The 19,502-nt window shown below is 38.5% G+C and overlaps 3 protein-coding genes across 4 annotated transcripts; all 3 read left to right on the forward strand.

The window, feature by feature from the left end:
* The first annotated feature begins 1,656 nt into the window (after positions 1-1,656).
* On the forward strand, positions 1,657-4,160 carry Ssadh (succinic semialdehyde dehydrogenase). Of its 2 annotated transcripts, XM_025301260.1 has the most exons (3): positions 1,657-2,107; positions 2,490-3,220; positions 3,377-4,160. In XM_025301260.1, the coding sequence occupies exons 1-3, from the start codon at positions 2,040-2,042 to the stop codon at positions 4,033-4,035; spliced, it is 1,458 nt and encodes a 485-aa protein (XP_025157045.1). In that variant the 5' UTR covers positions 1,657-2,039; the 3' UTR covers positions 4,036-4,160. The 2 variants fall into 2 exon arrangements, with proteins under 2 accessions (XP_025157045.1, XP_011145410.1); XM_011147108.3 differs by having other exon boundaries at positions 1,659-2,107; positions 2,490-4,154.
* A 7,898-nt stretch (positions 4,161-12,058) lies between these two features.
* LOC105186717 (type 1 phosphatidylinositol 4,5-bisphosphate 4-phosphatase) lies at positions 12,059-14,282 on the forward strand. The gene is made up of 6 exons (XM_011147107.3): positions 12,059-12,280; positions 12,450-12,634; positions 12,714-12,923; positions 12,988-13,128; positions 13,202-13,256; positions 13,317-14,282. Exons 1-6 carry the CDS (start codon positions 12,196-12,198, stop codon positions 13,400-13,402), a joined length of 762 nt encoding a protein of 253 aa, XP_011145409.1. The 5' UTR covers positions 12,059-12,195; the 3' UTR covers positions 13,403-14,282.
* Positions 14,283-14,962: 680 nt separating this feature from the next.
* On the forward strand, positions 14,963-16,733 carry LOC105186716 (ancient ubiquitous protein 1). Its single transcript, XM_011147106.3, has 3 exons — positions 14,963-15,003; positions 15,315-16,216; positions 16,380-16,733. Exons 1-3 carry the CDS (start codon positions 14,963-14,965, stop codon positions 16,619-16,621), a joined length of 1,185 nt encoding a protein of 394 aa, XP_011145408.1. The 3' UTR covers positions 16,622-16,733.
* Positions 16,734-19,502: the final 2,769 nt, after the last annotated feature.

The raw sequence follows: 19,502 nt of genomic DNA on the forward strand, positions 1-19,502 counted from the left end.
GTGAAGAAAAGGAGACATATAAAAGTGGAAAAACTCCCTGAAGAAGTAGAAATCGGGAAGAACACCATACCAACTGTTCTTACAAGTCACATTTCGGAAATGAATATTAAATATAGACAAGCAATTAATAGAACGGCATCCACTTCGAACATATGACACATATATAACATAATTAGTCTGCGAATAGTCGATAGACCTTTAAGAGAAAAGCTCGTACATCGAAAAGACGTGCGTTCGCCTTTGTCGCCGGATCTCGGATAGTCGCAGTCGAACGAGCTAGCAAGAAAGAAAGAGACAAGCTTTTCGAGCGAGAAGAATTGTGTTGTTTTTCACTACTACTTGTAATATCTGAACGCGAGTGTGTTACAAGGGTTATTGTGCGAACGCGCGTTTAACGCGTGCCGCATTCAAGAGAACAATTCATCCGGCGAATAACTCCGCACGATGCGTCATGTGGAGCATGATCACGAGTCTCTGTCGGTCTTGTCTCTTCTGCCAGAACGTTTCAGAAATAGGCAAATCTTCCCGTTCGAATCTCGAACAACTACACTGTCATGAAACAAAGGTTCCAAAATATTTAGAGAAGGAAACAACCTAGTCGACACAGAACATTATATTTATGTTAAAATTTCGCACTCAACAATATAAATGTAATATAACACACGTGATGTTGAGTGCGAAATTTTAATATAAATGTAATGTAACTAATGCTCTGTGTCGACTGAGAATTACCGCCTGCTCTTGTTACGAATTACGAATGTAACAAGAGATAATAATTCGGATAATAATTAGAAGATACAATTTTTTCAAAAATATATACAGAAATGCATATGTACAGAAAAAGAATCATGTGCTGTTGAACGAGGTGTAAGTTTGTGCGCGATGTCGTGTTTCTCAAATCCGCAATTATAGGCGTACCACAGACACGAACCGCCAGTGAATGGGCGTAGAACGGATACGCACCAAACAGAGACTTTATCGGCAGCGTCTACAAAATGGGCGTAGTCAACGCAGTTTCCAGCTACAAATGGGCATAGATGGCGTTAAAATCAGTCATCAAAATGCATCGCCAAAAACGCCGGCGTGGCCGCTCTCAGGCTTCTTTCTGGTATGTAAAGCCAGCGGCACACGGTGCTTGTTTTCGTGCTGGATTGCTTGCTGAATGAAAATACTGCGTTCTGATTGGTGCATTTCCATCCATCTTCGGAAATGTACCAATCAGAACGCAGTATTTTCATCCAGCAAGCAATCCAGCACGAAAACAAGCACCGTGTGCCGCTGGCTTAATACATGGTATATATGGATGTCCGATAAGTGGATAAAGCCAGCGGTACACGGTGCTTGTTTTCGTGCTAGATTGCTTGCTGGATGAAAATATTGCGTTCTGAATGGTGGTGAATTTCCGAAGACGGATGGAAATGCACCAATTACTGGCGTAGGAGATAGAGTGTAAAGCCAGCGACACACGGTGCTTGTTTTCGTGCTGGATTGCTTGCTGGATGAAAATACTGCGTTCTGATTGGTGCATTTCCATCCATCTTCGGAAATGTACCAATCAGAACGCAGTATTTTCATTTAGCAAGCAATCCAGCACGAAAACAAGCACCGTGTGCCGCTGGCTTAACAGCTTTCCTCAGAGCCATTTATTAAACTAGAACCGGATTGGCGTAGGGGATAGAATAATGTAACAGTTCTGTCCAGAGCCATTTATTGAACCAGAACCAGAAAAATAGGGCCCCTGCGATAAGGGGCTATTATAAGATTAACGTTAATTAACTATATTCTTTGCAAGTACAGTTACGACTTTTTATTTTGATATGTTATCTTGATATAACAAACAACTCTGATAACAAGAATATATTGACTGAATGACGCCGATCTGTCGCACCGATGACAATATCGCTAATGTGCTATTGTGATAATGAAGATTTATAAATTGAGTACACATACATGCGATGCGATCAATGACGAAATCATACCACTTGTGTGAAGATTGTCATATCTATCTTCATGATTCTTTCAATTAACGTCCCTTGTCAATGGTAAGAGTGTTAAATAAGCTAGTAGTAACACATATGGCTATTATTGGGTTGACAGCTTGTGGAAGGTAAGTGTCAAAATATTAATAATTATTGAATTATATCCAAAATAGAGAAGATTATCATGAAATGACACTCTTGGGCAATTATAACATTTATAACATGATCAGATAAATCTTAATTCTACTGTATATAAATATAAATAATATATAAATTAGGCCTATAGAATTCAAAATTTATTACTATTTTCATTCTACAAAAAACTTACTTATATATAGACATTGGTCTATATAATATATCCATATAATTAAAACACTTTTATCATATTAATTTAAAGAAGTAATCAACCTAAGAAAGAAAAAAAGTAAATCATCCAGAAAATCTAAGCTGTTTATTTTGCAAATAATGTTTAATCATTTAACCATTCTATTGTAACTCTATTCTTTGCAGAACATATTTGATGGCTACGGCAATGTTTGTCAGAACAAAGTTGTTACAAAAACATCTAGCATATAATGTATCTTTAAGTTATAGATTAATGCATCTTCTCAAAAATAATGCCTATATTAATGGAAACTGGGTTGATGCTAATAGCAAACAGACATTTCCAATTTGCAATCCAGCTGACAATAGTGTGATTGCTTATGTTCCTGACATGAATATTGTTGATACTCAATTAGCCATTGATGCTGCTGCCAAAGCTTTTGAATCATTCAGTAAAACTACAGCCAAGGAAAGAAGTGATCTGCTCAGAAAGTGGTATAATTTGATGGTTGAGCATTGTGAAGATCTAGCCTATATTTTGACCAAAGAGAATGGGAAATCCTTAGCTGAATCTAGAGCAGAAATCAAATATGGAAATTCTTTTGTGGAATGGTTTGCAGAAGAAGCAAGAAGAATAAATGGAGAAGTCTTACAAGCTCCTGCAGCCAATAGAGAATTGTTCTTATTGAAACAACCAGTCGGAGTAGCAGCATTAATTACACCATGGAACTTTCCACATGCTATGATCACAAGGAAAGTAGGTGCTGCTCTTGCCACAGGATGTACATGTGTTGTGAAGCCATCTGAAGATACACCATTGACAGCACTGGCATTAGCAGAACTTGCGGAACAAGCAAATTTTCCTGCAGGAATCTTCAATGTACTCACCACAAGCATAACAAATTCTCCTGCTGTTGGTAAGGAACTATGTAAGAATCCCAAAATAAGAATACTGTCATTCACTGGCTCCACAGCTGTGGGGAAGATCTTGTATGAACAATGTGCATCAACTGTAAAACGGCTTGGCCTTGAGTTGGGTGGTAATGCTCCTTTCATCGTATTTAAATCTGCAGATGTAAATATGGCTGTAAATAGTGCCATGGCTAGTAAATTCCGAAATACCGGCCAAACGTGTGTCTCAGCAAATAGGTTTTTTGTAGAAACTGATATTTTCGATGAGTTTGTAGAGAAATTTGTGGAGAAGATCAAGAAAGAAATTAAAATGGGAGATGGTAGCAAAAATGATATTACTCATGGACCACTTATTAAGAAAAGTCAATTGGATATGGTGAACAGTCTGGTAAAGGAAGCAGTCCAGAAAGGTGCTAAAGTACATTGCGGTGGCAATCTGTTACCGCATCTCGGACCATTATTTTATGCACCTACTGTACTAACTGGTGTAACTAAAGACACACAGATTTACAACAAGGAAATCTTTGGACCCATAGCTGTAATTAATAAATTTAACAGCGAAGAAGATGTACTGGAACAAGCTAATGACACACCAGTTGGTTTGGCTGGTTACTTTTTCTCGCAGGACACATCACAGATATTTAGAGTAGCACGTAAGTTAGAGGTTGGTATGGTAGGTGTTAACGAAGGTTTAATTTCGTGCGCAGAAGCCGCTTTTGGTGGAATAAAGGAATCTGGTTTAGGAAGAGAAGGTTCTAAACATGGCGTTGAAGATTTTCTCGATATCAAATATGTGTGTATCGGTAATCTCCAATGTTAACTGACTGTATGAATTCAAATAGAATATGCATTTTAAATAGTTAGTATTATGTAATATTAAATGCTATAATACTCAATAATAGACAATAATAGAGAAGTCAATATATAACTTAATTATGATAAATGTTTACATACATAGAAGAAAATTGAAGTTTATTCATCACTTAAAATATTGGAAGATACATTTTTTGGCTATAATTATATATTTATTATATGCAATCTTCTTATATTATCATTTAGAAAAAGAACATGTTTTTTGCTACAGTTATTAAATATAATCTCAATGTGTTAAATAATATATCTGAAAGAATAGTGTATGTAAATTATACAGGGTGGTTGATTATAAGTTGCCAACCCGAAATGTGAAGATAGATTGAGTTAAGATAAACATAAAAGTCCCATACCGTTTTGCGAGATTCGCAATAATTATCGAGTTATTAATGACAGAAATCTGAGGAATGGGAGCGTGCTGACATAGATAATTGGAGAAGCGTTGCAGCTGCTTAGGCCGCAGCGCGGCCCAGTTGATCCAGAAACTGTTGCCGGTGCGCGGCGAGGGGAAAGACAATGCGCTGCTATTCGTTGTTTTATCCCGCCGGACCTACGTCTCGCTGCACGCCGCCAACAGTTGCTGGGTCGAGTGGGCCGCGCTGTGGCCTGAGTAGCTACAACGCTTCTCCAATCATCTATGTCGGCGCGCTCCTATTCCTCAGATTTCTGTCATTAATAACTCGATAATTAATTGCGAATCTCGCAAAACGGTATGGGACTTTTATGTTTATCTTAACCCAATCTACCTTTTCGGGTTGGCAACTTATAATCAACCACCCTGTATATATTTTTTACTCTATACAGGGTGTCTCAGAACTTTGAGACACGGGCTCCGTAGGGACATAGAGCTAAGTGAGAAGAACAAAAAAGTTCTCTACCATAATGTGAAAATCGTAATAGTTTTTTAGTAATAACCGCGTAAAGTTTGGCGTTTTCCACGCCCATCGTGACCTATAGACGCTCCGCAGCAAGCTGTGGGCGTAGGAGCTGAGCAATAACGCGTCTCGCGCTGACTGTCGCGATGGTGTCTTGGCACTTTGACGCCGCGCGACGGTCAACGCGAGCCGCGTTATCGCTCAGCCCCTACGCATACAGTTTGCCGCGGAGCGTCTATAGGCTGCGCTGGGCGTGGAAAACGCCTAACTTTAGGCTGTTATTACTAAAAAACTATTACGATTTTACATTATGATACAGGACTTTTTTGTTCCTCTCACTTAGCTCTCTTAGCCCTACGGAGCCCATGTCCCAAAGTTCTGAGACACCCTGTATAAGATGCAATATATTATATTATTTACAATAGTATACAAAAATGATCTTTGTATTTTATTTTACACTTTCTTTAATTTGATTATTTTGATTTGATAATATGTTTATCCCCTGTCTATATATATTATAAATATGTTTTATATATATGTATGTATATTGCACAATTATAAAATACATAACTGCACAATTATAAAGTATGTACTACACAATTATAAAATACATACACACGCGCGCAAAATAATACAATACAAATCAAGTCTTCCAAATTTTGTAAACAATAGATATAATATATAAATAATATTTAAAAGGTATCATATGTTTTATATTCACATTTTTATTAGAAATATATAATACGTTTTAAATGTATCATATAAATTCTAGACAGAAATGGAATTCCACAAAATTTTAGTATGTATATATATATTATATATAATATATGTATCAGTATTATATTATACAGACTTCATGATTACTTTTTATCGACTGTAGAATTTCTATCATCTTATAAGGAAATTGTCGGGAATGTTCTTTACCGATTTTGATCGGCATTAGATATGTTATAGAGAATTGAAAAATGATATATTTTTATTAATTTTAATTAAAATATTTTTTTACATGTGTTCTTATCAAGCTTTAAGAGTTGAAACAACTCGAAAATAATGGAATTTTTTATTTTTAGCAAATATCTTTGAAACTATGAAGTATATAAAAAAATGTTTTATACAAAAGTTCCATTGTTTTTCATATATACGGTAATACGACATTTCCCGAAAAATGGCGGAGATAAGATTGGTATCAACGAAAACCTCTAGACGACATAGTTTTAATTCCTAAAGGTTAGTAATTGTAAGAGTTGCGATATAAATCGATTATACGTGCGATAATAATTTGACAATTCGCCGAGAACAGCGTTTGAGTCGATGCGCAGAGGATAGGGGCTGGCGGGAGATATATATAATTCCGAAGCCAGCAAAGGAAGAGAACTTCGTCGTAAAGAGAACGTTGTCGTAGAAAGATCGTCGTGCGAAAATAAAAAGATGTCGTCGTTATCCTGTCGAACCTTAGTTTAAGTGCGTTGTACGATAATAGTACAATTATAGTAGTACATGTGTATTTTGATCATTTCTCCAATATTGACCTACCTATATCACGAAAAAGAGTCGGAGTAAAAAGGCTAAAGGTCATTCTACAATACGTGTCGTAAGTTGTAAGCCGTAAGAACTGACCAATTATAGCCGATTATTTTTGTAATTATCGACTGTGATTCGCCAATTCTTACGGCTTACAACTTACGACACGTATTGTAGAATGACCTTTACTAATACTGTTTAAATGGTAAACTGCTAATTTGCGCCAATTTTTTGACAGATGTGCACACGTGTGTATCACAAATATTATGTACCGTTAAATTATAAATGTAAAATATTTTATAGTATTAAATAAAAATGACAAAGTAAAAAAAGAATAATAAAAAAATAAAATTAAAATGATATTATATTATATTAACAATAAAAGACTGCAAAGGTTGATTGCATGTTGATTGCAGAGGTGTTTGTAGGAGGTGCTGCAGTTGGATTAGTCGATGATAGGTAAGGATTTGATTGGATAGAAAAAGGGTGGCCACCGAGCCGTCGTGGGTGCCGGCCGGTAATCCAAACTTGGTAATTAGTGTAATTTGGTCGTGTGGTCGAAACGTTTGGTCGGACAGCCGCGACGGCATAGTGGCCGTGATGGCCCGTCCCGCGACGGGGTCCCCTTCCTGTAAAATCAGGAAAAGGGGGACCTCGTATGTGGCTGTCGACTGGGGGCCCGTCACTGTGTGTGGTGGGGGTTTATCTCCACCACCGCAGGAACAAGATCGGCCTCGGAGACCTTGCCCGAATAGAGTCCTCGACAGGGTCGGGGATTTGGTACGACAGTGCCATTTCTGACCCGTCATAGTTGCCGGGGATTTCAACGCCAACTCAACAGGGTGAGATTACAATCCCCGGCGAGGGAACTCTCGGGATAGGGCCGTGGTCGACTGGGCGGCGGGACTCGGCCTCCTGTTGATGAACAGGGGGTTGACCAGCACCTGCGTTCGGCTGAGAGGGGAGTCAGTCATAGACTTGACATGGGTTTCCCCCTCGACCGCCCGAATATTCGGGGAGTGGGTGGTGGAGGCAGAGAGTGAGACGTTGTTTGATCATAGATATATAACGTGGTCTCTCCGTCTCCCGACCCTACAACAGCGGGTGCTGGACTGCCGCCCAGGGGAGGGAAACATTCCTCTCCCCGAGAGATGGGCCCTCGGTCGGCTTGACGCAGACAAGTTCCAGGCGGCCGTCCTTGTGGTCACCTGGCATCTCGTAAAGAGCTAAGTGGGACCTTAACTCCCAGGAGGGGACTAAGGAGATAGTGGGCATCGTGGCGTCAGCATGCGACGCTGCGATGCCCAAGTCCCACCACCTTCGGCGCCGGGCCGCATACTGGTGGACGGAGGCCATAGCCGAGTTACGGCGGGCCTCCGTCCAAGCCAGGCGGGCCCAGCGACGAGACGGGGATGCTGCAAGGGCGAGGGAGGGCTACCTCCAAACGAAGGAAGCCCTCAAGGCCGCCATTGCCGAGGCGAAAAAGAGAGCCTGGGAGCAATTGGTGGACTCCTTGGACGAATATCCGTGGGGGCGCCCTTATAAACGGACAATCGGTAAGATTCGTCCGTGGGCGTCCCCGCCTACGGAAGCCTTGGAATCTCAGGTCCTCGAGGCCGATATGCCTGCTGGACGAGGCGAGCAAGATGCTAGAGCGCATTATTGCCGACCGCCTCGTCCAGCATCTGTTCCTAAAGGGGTCGAACTTCCACGGCGATCAATATGGATTCAGACCCGGACGATCTACACTGGATGCTATCCAGCGCGTCCGGAATCTATACCGCCGTGGAAAGGGAGAGCGAGTTGTTGCTCGCGGCATCACTAGATATCACTAATGCGTTCAACACCCTGCCCTGGTCGGAGGTGGGATGGGCCCTCGAACATCACGGGGTGCCCGTCTACCTCCGGCGAATCCTTTCGGCCTACTTTGGAAGCAGAGACCTCGCCTATTCGAGGAGTGGCGAGGTCCAGAGCCAGCGCACTATGGAGCGCGGTGTCCCGCAGGGGTTGGTTCTCAGCCCCCTGCTATGGGACATCGCGTTCGACAAGGTGCTGCGCTCTCCCCTCCTCCCTGGCTGCCACGTCATCTGCTACGCAGATGACACCTTAGTGGAGGCCGGGGGGATGGCTAGGAGGAAGCCCGCCTCCGAGCGGAGGCGGCATTCGTGTCCGTGGTGGGAACCATCAAGGACCTGAGTCTAAAGGTGGCGCCCCATAAGACTGAAGCTATGTTTTTTCATGACGGCGGTCGGGGGGTGCCGCCGAAGACCCGGGTCCTGGTGGATGGAGTCCACGTCCAGGTCGGGCCCACGATCAAGTATCTGGGCCTGACCTTGGGCAGCCGCTGGGAATTCAAGGCGCTCTTCAGGCGCCTAGTCTCCCGGGTCCGCGGAGCTGGTCTGGCTCTCGCCAGATTGATGCAGACCCAAGGGGGACCTGGATGGCGGGCTCGCCGCCTATATGTTGGTGTGGTCCTCTCGATCGCCCTCTATGGGGCGCCCATATGGGCGCCCCAGCTCATGGCCTCCGGCCGCAGTATAAGCCTGATGCGCCAGGCGATGCGTCCGGTGATGGTGAGGGAGATTCGGGGGTACCGCACTGTATCATACATGGCGGTGATCACCCTGGCCGGTTCCCCTCCCGTGGAACTCCTCGCACAAGAGCGGTGCGCCCTATATTGGAGGGTGTGCGAGCTCCGCGAGGAAGGGGAAGGACTAACGGCCAGGGGCCTGGCGGCCTTGAGATCCCAGGCCAGAGCCCGGACTTTGGAGCGATGGTCGGTCATCCTGGCTGACCCCTCCGGGTTCAGCTCCGAACGGTCGAGGCTGTCTGCCCGAGGTAGCGGACAGGAAAGGATGTAGACTCTCTTTTCATCTGGTGCAGGTGCTGACCGGGCACTGGTGCTTCGGTCGGTACCGAAGCACCGGATTGGAAAGGAACCCACCATGAACCGACACCACTGCTCGGCGAACGAGGACACAGTGCAACATACGTTGGGTTCATGCTGTGCATGGACCCGACAGCGCCGTGCAGTGGGGTGCCGGGTGGAGGCCCTCTCGCTCCTGCGCATGGTTCAAGCCATGTGCATGAGCGAGGAGGTGTGGGGGACGGCGGCCTCCTTCTGCAAGGACATTATGTCCCGGAAGGAAGCCGCCGAATGGGAGCGCCGACCTGGCAACCGCCGCAGGGAGCGGCAGGGCTGGCGGCGCTTCCCGGGGTTGAGTAGCGGGCCGGAGGTAGCGCCGGCCGAGGAACCGCCCCCGATCCGTCGAGGACCTTCTCGGCCGCCTCGGGTTCGCCTCCGTACGCACGGGGGAGGGCGACGGGTGTACAAACCTACCTCCCCCGCACGTCGGTAAGGGTTGGTAAGAGGGGAGTGGAGGACCGTTTTGAGACGGGACCCACTCCCCTCCCCCCTCAGGTAAAGAGGGGGCCAGGAGAAAGGGTGAGTATCCTTCCTCTCCTTAATTGTAACCGAAAGGCCAACCCGGCCGGGCAACCGACCGGGGTACCGCGCCCCGACTTCCTTTGTGGGAGGGGCGCGGTAATTGGGCGTGGGGCTCTCGGTCACAGCCCTGGGGCCGGGATGTCGGGGAGGGAATGCAAGCGTAGTTCCCCTGACTTCCCTCATCACGGCCCGATCGGTAGATACCCCAGTGGGGTTTTAGCCAATAAGAGTTCGGCATAACCCCTGCCCTCCCAAAGGGACGGGGCTATCCATGAGGATTTCCCCACTGTTATCAAAAAAAAAAAAGGAAAAGATATGGTGAGTTTTAGTGAGAAAATAAGGAATTTTATTGTGAAGGACGTTACAATATCTATTCGATACAGCACGATTGGACACATTGGGTGTTTATGATAAATCGAGTTCGAGTTAGTTACTAGGACTGAAAGGTATGATAATAGGCACGATCATCTACTATCTTCATGATTTATGACAATTCAATGCTGTCCGATAAGTCGAGTAGAGTAGAGTAGAGTAGGCTAATTTAGCAGTGTCGTGTGAGACAATCAACAATATTTTATCAGATAATAAAATCTTGTGAAATATTAAATAATAACATTAAAAAACATTAATTTGTTAAATTTTAGGAAAATTATAAATATTTATTTAAAGTAATTATGAAAATATATATTTGTAGAATATCCGAAGTAGGAAATTCAATTATTCTAACCTACTTATGAATATTCTTTTCACAGTGGCTGCGTTCAGAAAACACAACGGTTACGCAACGGTTGAGTAATTCTCGTCAACGTTATTGGTCTGAATGTAAGAATCTAACAGTAAGGACCAATAGTTACTAAGCGCTCAGTGAGCGCTTTGTTTTCTGAACGCAACCATTATCTATTTTTATAGAACAAAAGTTTTCTTTTTAAAATATAATACATATATGTATTGTTGACATATAAAATATTGTTAATTATCTCGCACAAACATTGTTAAGTTAGGGCAAGAGCACAGGCTTCTGCATAACGCATAATACACAAAGCATAAGAGAATCAACCAATTAGAGTTCTTCATTTCTGTCCTGAGGGAAATGAAGAAAACTAATTGGTTTATTCTCTTATGTGTTATGTATTATGCGTTATGCAGAAGTCTGTGTTCTGACCCTAAAGGCCTATCCAGACAAATTTGCATAAGCGCGTAACGCATATGCATAAGGAAATTGACTAATTATGATCCGTATAGTAAAAAAATATTTTTTGTATTAAACATACGATTAGTCAATTTCCTTATGCATATGCGTTACGCGCTTATGCAAATTTGTCTGGATAGACCCTAAGGGCAAGAGCACAGGCTGTTGCATAATACATAATACATAACGCATAAGAGAATAAACCAATTAGTTTTCATTTCCCTCCCAGGACAGAAATGAAGAACTTTGATTGGTTAATTCTCTTATGCGTTGTGTATTATGCGTTATGCAGAAGTCTGTGCTCTGGCCCTTAGCCTATTCTACTCTACTCGATTTATCGGACAGCATTGAGTTGTCATAAATCATGAAGATAGTATATGGTCGTGCCTATCATACCTTTCAGTCCTAGTGGAACTAACTCGAACTCGACGATTTATCGTAAACACCCAAAGTAAATGATTGGTTGGGTTTAGTAATTCACTGAATAATATTTTGCATCGGTTGGTTATGTCCAATCGTGCAGTATCGAATTGAATACCGCTCAATACAACCACGATCCATTCTTATATTTAAAAATTATCTTAAATATACCTTCAAATATTTTTTCGTTAATAAAATTATCTATATACTATGCGTACGTGTTTTATTAGTTAAGAAGTTATCGGAGATATATTTAAAATGATCTTAAATATAAGAATGGACTATGAGTAAGTTTGGTCACACATTTGGGTATACATTCAATGTATACTAGTACAAGCAATCGAATTTGCTAATAATGATATAATATAAAATAATATAAAATAGTAACATAATATAAAATAATATAAAATATAATAATAATAAATTCTCTTTATAAAAGAAATCACCTTATCGATTAATATAAACAAGTTTCGATTGTGGATATTACGTCTCAACATTCTCAATAGTGTAGCATCCCGCACTATAGTCACTATACGCCGTGGATGTGTCCAGAAAGATTCGTATTGTATCATCTTTGTCATCGATGCGCCGGGAGTGCTGTCAAACAATAAGTAAAACCATCGTCGTTTCCAGCGAATTGATCGTGTCGCGTACGACATGGGAGACGGCAAAGAAGGCGAACGACAGCCGCTGCTGAAAAACGAAAATGTCACATACAGCTCCCACGGCAGTGATGCCTTCGGTATAAAATACGTTTACTATTTACTATTCGTTTATTATTTGCTACGTGATATGTCCACACGAATGTGTGAACAAATAAGCGCAATGCGACAATGTTGTGAATGCGCAGGAAAATGCAACATAAACACTTCTCTACGAAGAATTCATCAATCGTCGTTACTTGTTTGCAGAAGAATCTCAATCTACCGTCAATACGGTGTCCACGATCGGACCGGACGAACTGCCACCGCCGTATCAGTCCGCCACTCAAGGTGGCATGCCAATGGTCACTTGTAGGGTCTGTCAAGCTATGATAGATATCTCTGGCAAAAGAGATCAACATGTTGTCAAATGCAGCCAGTGCAACGAAGCTACAGTATGTTCATATATATCTTTCATATTTTTATTTGTATGTAGCACAAAGTTGAAATCTTGTGAACTGTTTTTTCATACAGCCAATACGAAATGCACCACCAGGGAAGAAATATGTACGATGCCCATGTAACTGCCTGCTTATATGCAAAAGTTCTTCACAACGTATTGCTTGTCCAAGGCCCAACTGTAAACGTATCATTAATTTAGCTCCAAGTCCTATTACACCACCAGTACTATCTATGCCAGGCATGTGCAGAGTAGGCTGTGCTCATTGTCACGACACATTTTTGGTAATCTATAAAAGATATATTAGATTACTGACTGGATATATGTTCTAATTAAATTAATTTTTAGTTTAACACATTAAATAATGCTCTGGCTCGATGTCCACATTGCCGTAAGATATCTTCAGTTGGTCCAGACTTTGCTAGAGGACGGGGGATTGTATTTATTATTGTTGGGATTATAACTTTAATTATTGCTATAGCTGTAACGGTAAATATCTAACTTGACTTTCTTCATTTGTATAATTGTTTCTATAATATTTTGTTTATGTTCATAATTACAGCTAGGGACATACAGATATGTAAAGACAAATGGTGGAATTTATGTAGCTTATGTTGGTAAGTACTAATAATTGTTTGTTTAAGATCTTGTCTATATAATTTTAAACATATTTTCAGGTGCATTTTTGTTGGCGCTTTTATGCTTGGGCCGCAGCATTTATTACTGTACTATGAAGATCAGTTTGATAGAGGGTCCCATGTAGTTTCCCTAAATGATAATCTACTAACAATAATACAAAAATCAATCCCATTGAAATTAATATCGCGCGTATATAATCTATTAATTAATAATCTATTTAGAACAAATGTTTATTATAATATGACATTTCAAGTCATTTTAAGACAAGAACGATAGATATATAACACATGGCCATATGTGCATATATTGTTCTGTATTTATATTGCATGTATACATTTTTCTATAATGTGTATATGCATATGAACGTTTGTAATTAGGAAAAGGGAGCTAACACTTGTGGGGCTTTCTTCAGGTAAAATAAGGAATGTAGTAAAATTTGGGGAACCCATACTCTATAAAGGATTGTTCCTCTGCACTTTTATATACACAAGAATAGGACCAATATAATCGTAGGTTCCGATTTTTATTTTCAATTTCTGACTAGTGACACACTCTACATATATCTGCTTTCTTTCGACATATACCTGCTGTCTTATGATACATATAAATAAATTACAGGTGCATATGTGCTCATATTGTTTTGAACATATGTATAGAATAAGTTAAATTCACATCTATATGCAAGAATCGTGTTTTTAAATTCGTTTCTTACATTCTATATACAAGTATTACATGTATTGAAAATATAAGATTGCATTATGTCAAATATATTTCTGAATTTATATCATAGATTTTGGCATGTGAATGAAATATGGGATATAAGTGCATGAATGTATATATTAGCTATATTAATATTAAATAATGTCAGATTTAAATATATGGTTATCGTATGAAAAATGTGCGATACTTAAATATAATTGTAATAACTTGCCGAAGTCAACTTCGACAGCTATAAACATTCAAAATGTAAAATATATAAGTGTGACATATTTACACTGTTCTTTTAAATATATAGAAGTAAGAAATATTGAATTATCTAGATAATTTCTTTCTCATACAATATCTCATACACTCCATATAAATAACTTATTGTATGAAAACCTCTATATAAATTCTTGTTAAATTCTTGAAAAGATATTTATTATATATAAGAAAAAATAAATTTCATTAAGTGAAATTAATTTATAAATCTATTTAATACACATGAAATGTGTACTTATTCATACGAGTGCGATTAGAAATAAAAGTGTGATCAAAAATATTTTAATGTCACATAAAAAACAAAATATGTAACAAAATATGAGAACGTTTCTGGAAGTGGCAAAATATAAATTAACTCTTACTATTATTATTTCATATATCAAATCATATGATATAAATATATTGAATGGTCCGGTGGCAATCAACCAACAAACGGAAATGGCATTTAAAATTCCCGCGTAAACACAGTCGAGAAATCCCTAGTATCGCAACATACGGAACAGCTGATTGCGGAGTGAGTGGTAAAAAGGAAAATCCGCGATAATTAAGAGGTTACTGGAAAATATGTAAAAGAAGAGAGTCGATTAATAATAAATCGCGTTTCATGCTCTATGTAACATCTAAATAAGTGGCTTGGTATTTTAACGAAATACACGAACGTCGAGAGAGTGTTTTCAGATGTAGCAGATGTACGTTGTGAGAAATGTCACAAATTGATATCCAGGAGTTGTTTAACAAAAGCAGGTATAATGATTTATAAACCCTGTAATAAAGCTTTAGTAGCATAATCATTATCATTCAGTTATATCAAATGTAAACGTTAACCTAAACGTACAAAAGCGTTAGAGTAATTATTATTAATAAACATTTTCCACATATGGAGTGTTCACATTGAAAAGGATATTCAGAGAAAACAGAAGCTAAGTATATAAATATAGTCAGTGATAAGAATCATTTTTCGCTGCAATTGCTGTTTTAATTTGGTATAGATCATTAAATCCATCGTGTTATTATAAATTTAGATCAATCAATTAAACATGTGATTATAAATCTAGGTTACCTGATGGCTGGCGCCTTCTACCTATAATTTTGTATACACCATTCGGACTCCTACTTGTGTTACTACGACTATTAGTAACATTACAACTTTGGCTTTTTGCATCACTTTTACCTGATTGCAACTCTACTCGAGGGTTCCTGAATTATGGTATTAGCTTTGCTTTTGGCATCATAGTCAAGATTGATAACGAGAATGAATTCAGGAATAAACAATCAAGAATAATAGTCGCCAATAATGTATCTGTTTTGGACCACTTTGCTCTTCGTCGAGTAACGAAGACACTAACTCCCAGTACCTGGGAATTACCTACTGCCCTGTGCAATGCATTAGGATTACAAAAGATGGATATGAGTAGTAAAGAAGCTTTAATTGCCAATATAAAGCAATTTCTTTCTACTTCTATATATAACATTGCTGTACAACCTGAGTTTGGCACAACTAACAGTCAAGTTGCTTTGTTGAAATTCAATTCTTGGCCATTTAGTATAGAAACATTTGTGCAGCCAGTCATCATCAAAGCATCGAGACCAGAATTTGTGCCTGTGCATCTTACTTCATTGGCTTCAACTTGGTGGACAGAGGTATTATGGTTCATGTTTGTCCCTTATACAGTTTTCACGCTGAAGTACCTGAAAATCAGACGTAATCCTGACTATGAGACTCTCGTACGAGAAGTAGAAAAAGATATTGCAAATGCTTTGGGACTTCAAACAAGTTCTTTCACCGTATCAGATAAGACGGAGTACGAAAAACGTTATCTTATGGAAAGGATACTCAATAGAACACGTTCTAGTAGAAGTTCATTAAATTCACACAGTATAGAGATGCAGAGGATGGTCCGTCAAGTCAGCGAAGTACTTCCATTTGTACCACATAATGTGATTCTCCTAGATCTTTGTATGTATTCACATATATTTATCTCTCTTCTTCCTTCCCTCTTTCTCTCTCCCCCCTCCCCTCTACCTTCTTCTTTCCCCTTTAAAACTTAATCCATTTAATTTTTATAGTGATCTCTTACAACGTATTATAGTAATTGTTATTGAATTGATTTTCCTTACAGTAAAAACACGGAACATTGATGTTACAATCGCCAATATTCTCGATGGCATAGTTACTTATACTCCAGAACCGAACACATCAGCTCAATTACCTGTACCATCATCCAATAGATCTCAACCAAATATTACAAAGGATAAAATCTTGGGTTCTTTGGTAACTTCTTCCTTTCAAAAGAGAAAAGCTAAAATGATAAAAGAAGCCAGGGAAAGGTATATTCAAAAACATGGACTAAAAAATTGCTGACATTCTTACTATTACTTTATTCTGATCAAAATATTGTCATTGACATGTATGTAACATTTTAAATGTATTTACTATTATATCATATGAATATATCTTTATTTCTAAAAGATAATTATGAGTATTTATGGTATATTAAGTGTCTAACACAAACGTGAATAGCACTTTGAAAATATTATTACTGTCATTTCAATTGGGATAACAAAATACACTTTAAAACAATAGACATTGGATTAATAAGAGATAAAACACAGATATAAACGCGTAAATAATATTAACATATAGAAAATTCTTGAATGTTTCGGTCCTAATATTGAGACCATCCTCAGCAACTATGATTATTCTCAAGTAAAACTAAAAACGATATACGGACAATTGGTGAGCAAACTGTACCCAAATATACATAACCAGTAATGGTTCAATAGCCAGCTACAAATGCATCTAACTTCAAAGTAGCCGGAAAAACTTGTGTGACTTTATTAAATGAAAAAAAAACAAAGTTAAGAATAATCAAAAACAAATTATTAGTAATAATGTAATAAGCAATAATGTAATGCTCACCAAACTAAATTCCGGCAAATCGTCAAATAGCGAAGCTAAGTTTTGACAGTAATGAAAAGATTTTAGAAATAATGAAAAATTAGACTTGACGAGAGAAGTACGAACTAAAATATATACAATAATTCGTCGAAAGAAACGCAAACATGGTTAAAATTAAAATAAAGTCAAATACAGTTATGAAACATAAGAAAGTTTTCAATATACTAGCATAATTCTCATTTAAATTTTTAGTGTCACTATACAAATTTAAACTGTTTTTTAGCGTTTAATATAAATCATTTCTGAAACACATCTTTTAATAATGGATAGCTCATGATCCAAAATTTTATTCAATAGATTCATTCAATAGATGGCTGTGTACTGGAAAACTCCAGACTAAAGCCAGCAGCACACGATGCTTGTTTTCGTGCTGGGTTGCTTGCTGGATGAAAATACTGCGTTTTGATTGGTACTTTTCCAAAGATGGATGGAAATGCACCAATCAGAACGCAGTATTTTCATCCGCAAGCAATCCAGCACGAAAACAAGCACCGTGTGCCGCTGGTTTTAAGGGCCAGAGCACAGACTTCTGCATAACGCATAATACACAACACATAAGAGAATAAACCAATTAGTTTTCTTCATTTCCCTCCTCAAGATAGAAATGAAGAACTCTGATTGGTTGATTCTCTTATGCGTTGTGTATTATGCGTTATGCAGAAGTCTGTGCTCTGGCCCTTTCGCCAAATCTCTAAACCAAATATGGGTAAGGCCAGAGAGAAGGAGAGAGGTCACAGGCCGCTTTTAGGCCCAGTTCCACAAAATCAAGTTTAAACCGTGATTATCTGAACTGACGTTATATTTAACGGCATGGTTAAACTTATATCGCGTTCCACATCATGTTTTTAACTGTAATTTACTTAAACCTATAGTCTGTATGAAGAAACTGTCAAAGACTTCTCTTTGTTTTCAAACGTAGAGTATGATTGGTTGTTGCTAATAGTGAAAAGAGGGAAAATTCAAATAAGTTGGATGCTGTGACATCTAGTAGAGAACAATATATCTGTTTCGTATGAAGTAAACACTAACCAACATTAACATTTGCTATATTTGTATATAAGTATTAATTTATTAAAAGGTGGAAGTCCAGTTAATAATAATCAATTAGTTTATATTATTGATTTGATTGTATTTATCATATAATAATTGACTTTTATATATAGTTTTATATTCTGTTTTAGAATATAATCTATCGAAGCAAAAAACCTAATATTTTAAATTAAATTTATATACTTACTGTTCTGTTTTATGAGAAATTTCATGCTCAATTTCTGCTAGAATTGCAATAACAGATTCTTTTGATAATCTAAATCGTGCATGAAAATCGACTATTATCAAATTCTTTCAAATATGATGGTTGTCTTATTCTTATATTTCTTGTCCGTCGATAAATTAGGTTTTCAAAATCTTCATCTTTAGACGAAGATAATATGTATTCTAAAGCCATATCTCTTTAGTGTTAAAACGTTCAAAATATTTGTCAACTGAACTCCAAAACCGGGATAGTCATAAATTTTTTTTTCAAATTGATGGTACTGCAGTGTTAAACTTCGTTTAAATTCATTAAACGCCCAAATACTGTGAGAAATCAACGTTAACCATTGTTTAAGGCAGTTGTGGAACGCAATTTTTCGCCTAAACTAGGGTTAACGAGTTAAACTTCGTTTATAGTAAGTTGTGGAACCGGGCCATAGTGACCCTCGAATAGGAGTCCGGTCAATCGGTCATAATTTTAATTAGCTGAAAGCTGCTTTGAAGCAAAATGGCGGAACCAATCATATTCTCCCTTCAAGTACCATACGCGCGCGATAATTTAATTCGTGAACGATTACATTATTTTTACAATGCGATGTGTTGCATTTTTATATTATGAAAAAGACTTATCGCAACAGTGTTTTTCACAACACAAGTTAAGTTTTGAAATGTCCAAATAAAAGATAGATCCGCTATAAATGACAATTCCAAGTTAATTTACAAAAGAAATGTTAATTATTAAAATAAAACATAACTAAAAGAAAAAATTATGCATTAATAATAAATTTCTAATATCACATAATATTTATTGTTGTTACATAGATATTTAATATATAACTATAAATTATATTAACTATAAATTATAAAGTATATTAACATTTTATCTTAAAATCGAATGTCGTGCCATTGTTGTACTAATGTACACTGGTGTGATTAAACAACCTTTCTAGCATTCGATTTTTAATCTAAATCGAATAAATCGCTGCATAATTATATGTGAAATTTTATGACAGTCCTTGTGTATGTCACA

The sequence above is a fragment of the Harpegnathos saltator genome, unplaced genomic scaffold, assembly GCF_003227715.2.
Source record: "Harpegnathos saltator strain DR-91 unplaced genomic scaffold, Hsal_v8.6 scaffold406, whole genome shotgun sequence".
Classification (NCBI taxonomy): Eukaryota; Metazoa; Arthropoda; class Insecta; order Hymenoptera; family Formicidae; genus Harpegnathos; species Harpegnathos saltator.

Excerpts from the sequence above, each read along its gene's own strand:
- Ssadh (XM_011147108.3), top strand. The coding sequence starts at position 2,040 with ATGGTAAGAGTGTTAAATAAGCTAGTAGTAACACATATGGCTATTATT. Across the intron at positions 2,108-2,489 it reads GGGTTGACAGCTTGTGGAAG|AACATATTTGATGGCTACGG; the intron begins GTAAGTGTCAAA and ends TATTCTTTGCAG.
- LOC105186717 (XM_011147107.3), top strand. The coding sequence starts at position 12,196 with ATGGGAGACGGCAAAGAAGGCGAACGACAGCCGCTGCTGAAAAACGAA. Across the intron at positions 12,924-12,987 it reads ATTGTCACGACACATTTTTG|TTTAACACATTAAATAATGC; the intron begins GTAATCTATAAA and ends ATTAATTTTTAG. Across the intron at positions 13,129-13,201 it reads TTATTGCTATAGCTGTAACG|CTAGGGACATACAGATATGT; the intron begins GTAAATATCTAA and ends TCATAATTACAG.
- LOC105186716 (XM_011147106.3), top strand. The coding sequence starts at position 14,963 with ATGTCACAAATTGATATCCAGGAGTTGTTTAACAAAAGCAG. Across the intron at positions 15,004-15,314 it reads GAGTTGTTTAACAAAAGCAG|GTTACCTGATGGCTGGCGCC; the intron begins GTATAATGATTT and ends TTATAAATCTAG. Across the intron at positions 16,217-16,379 it reads TGTGATTCTCCTAGATCTTT|TAAAAACACGGAACATTGAT; the intron begins GTATGTATTCAC and ends TTTTCCTTACAG.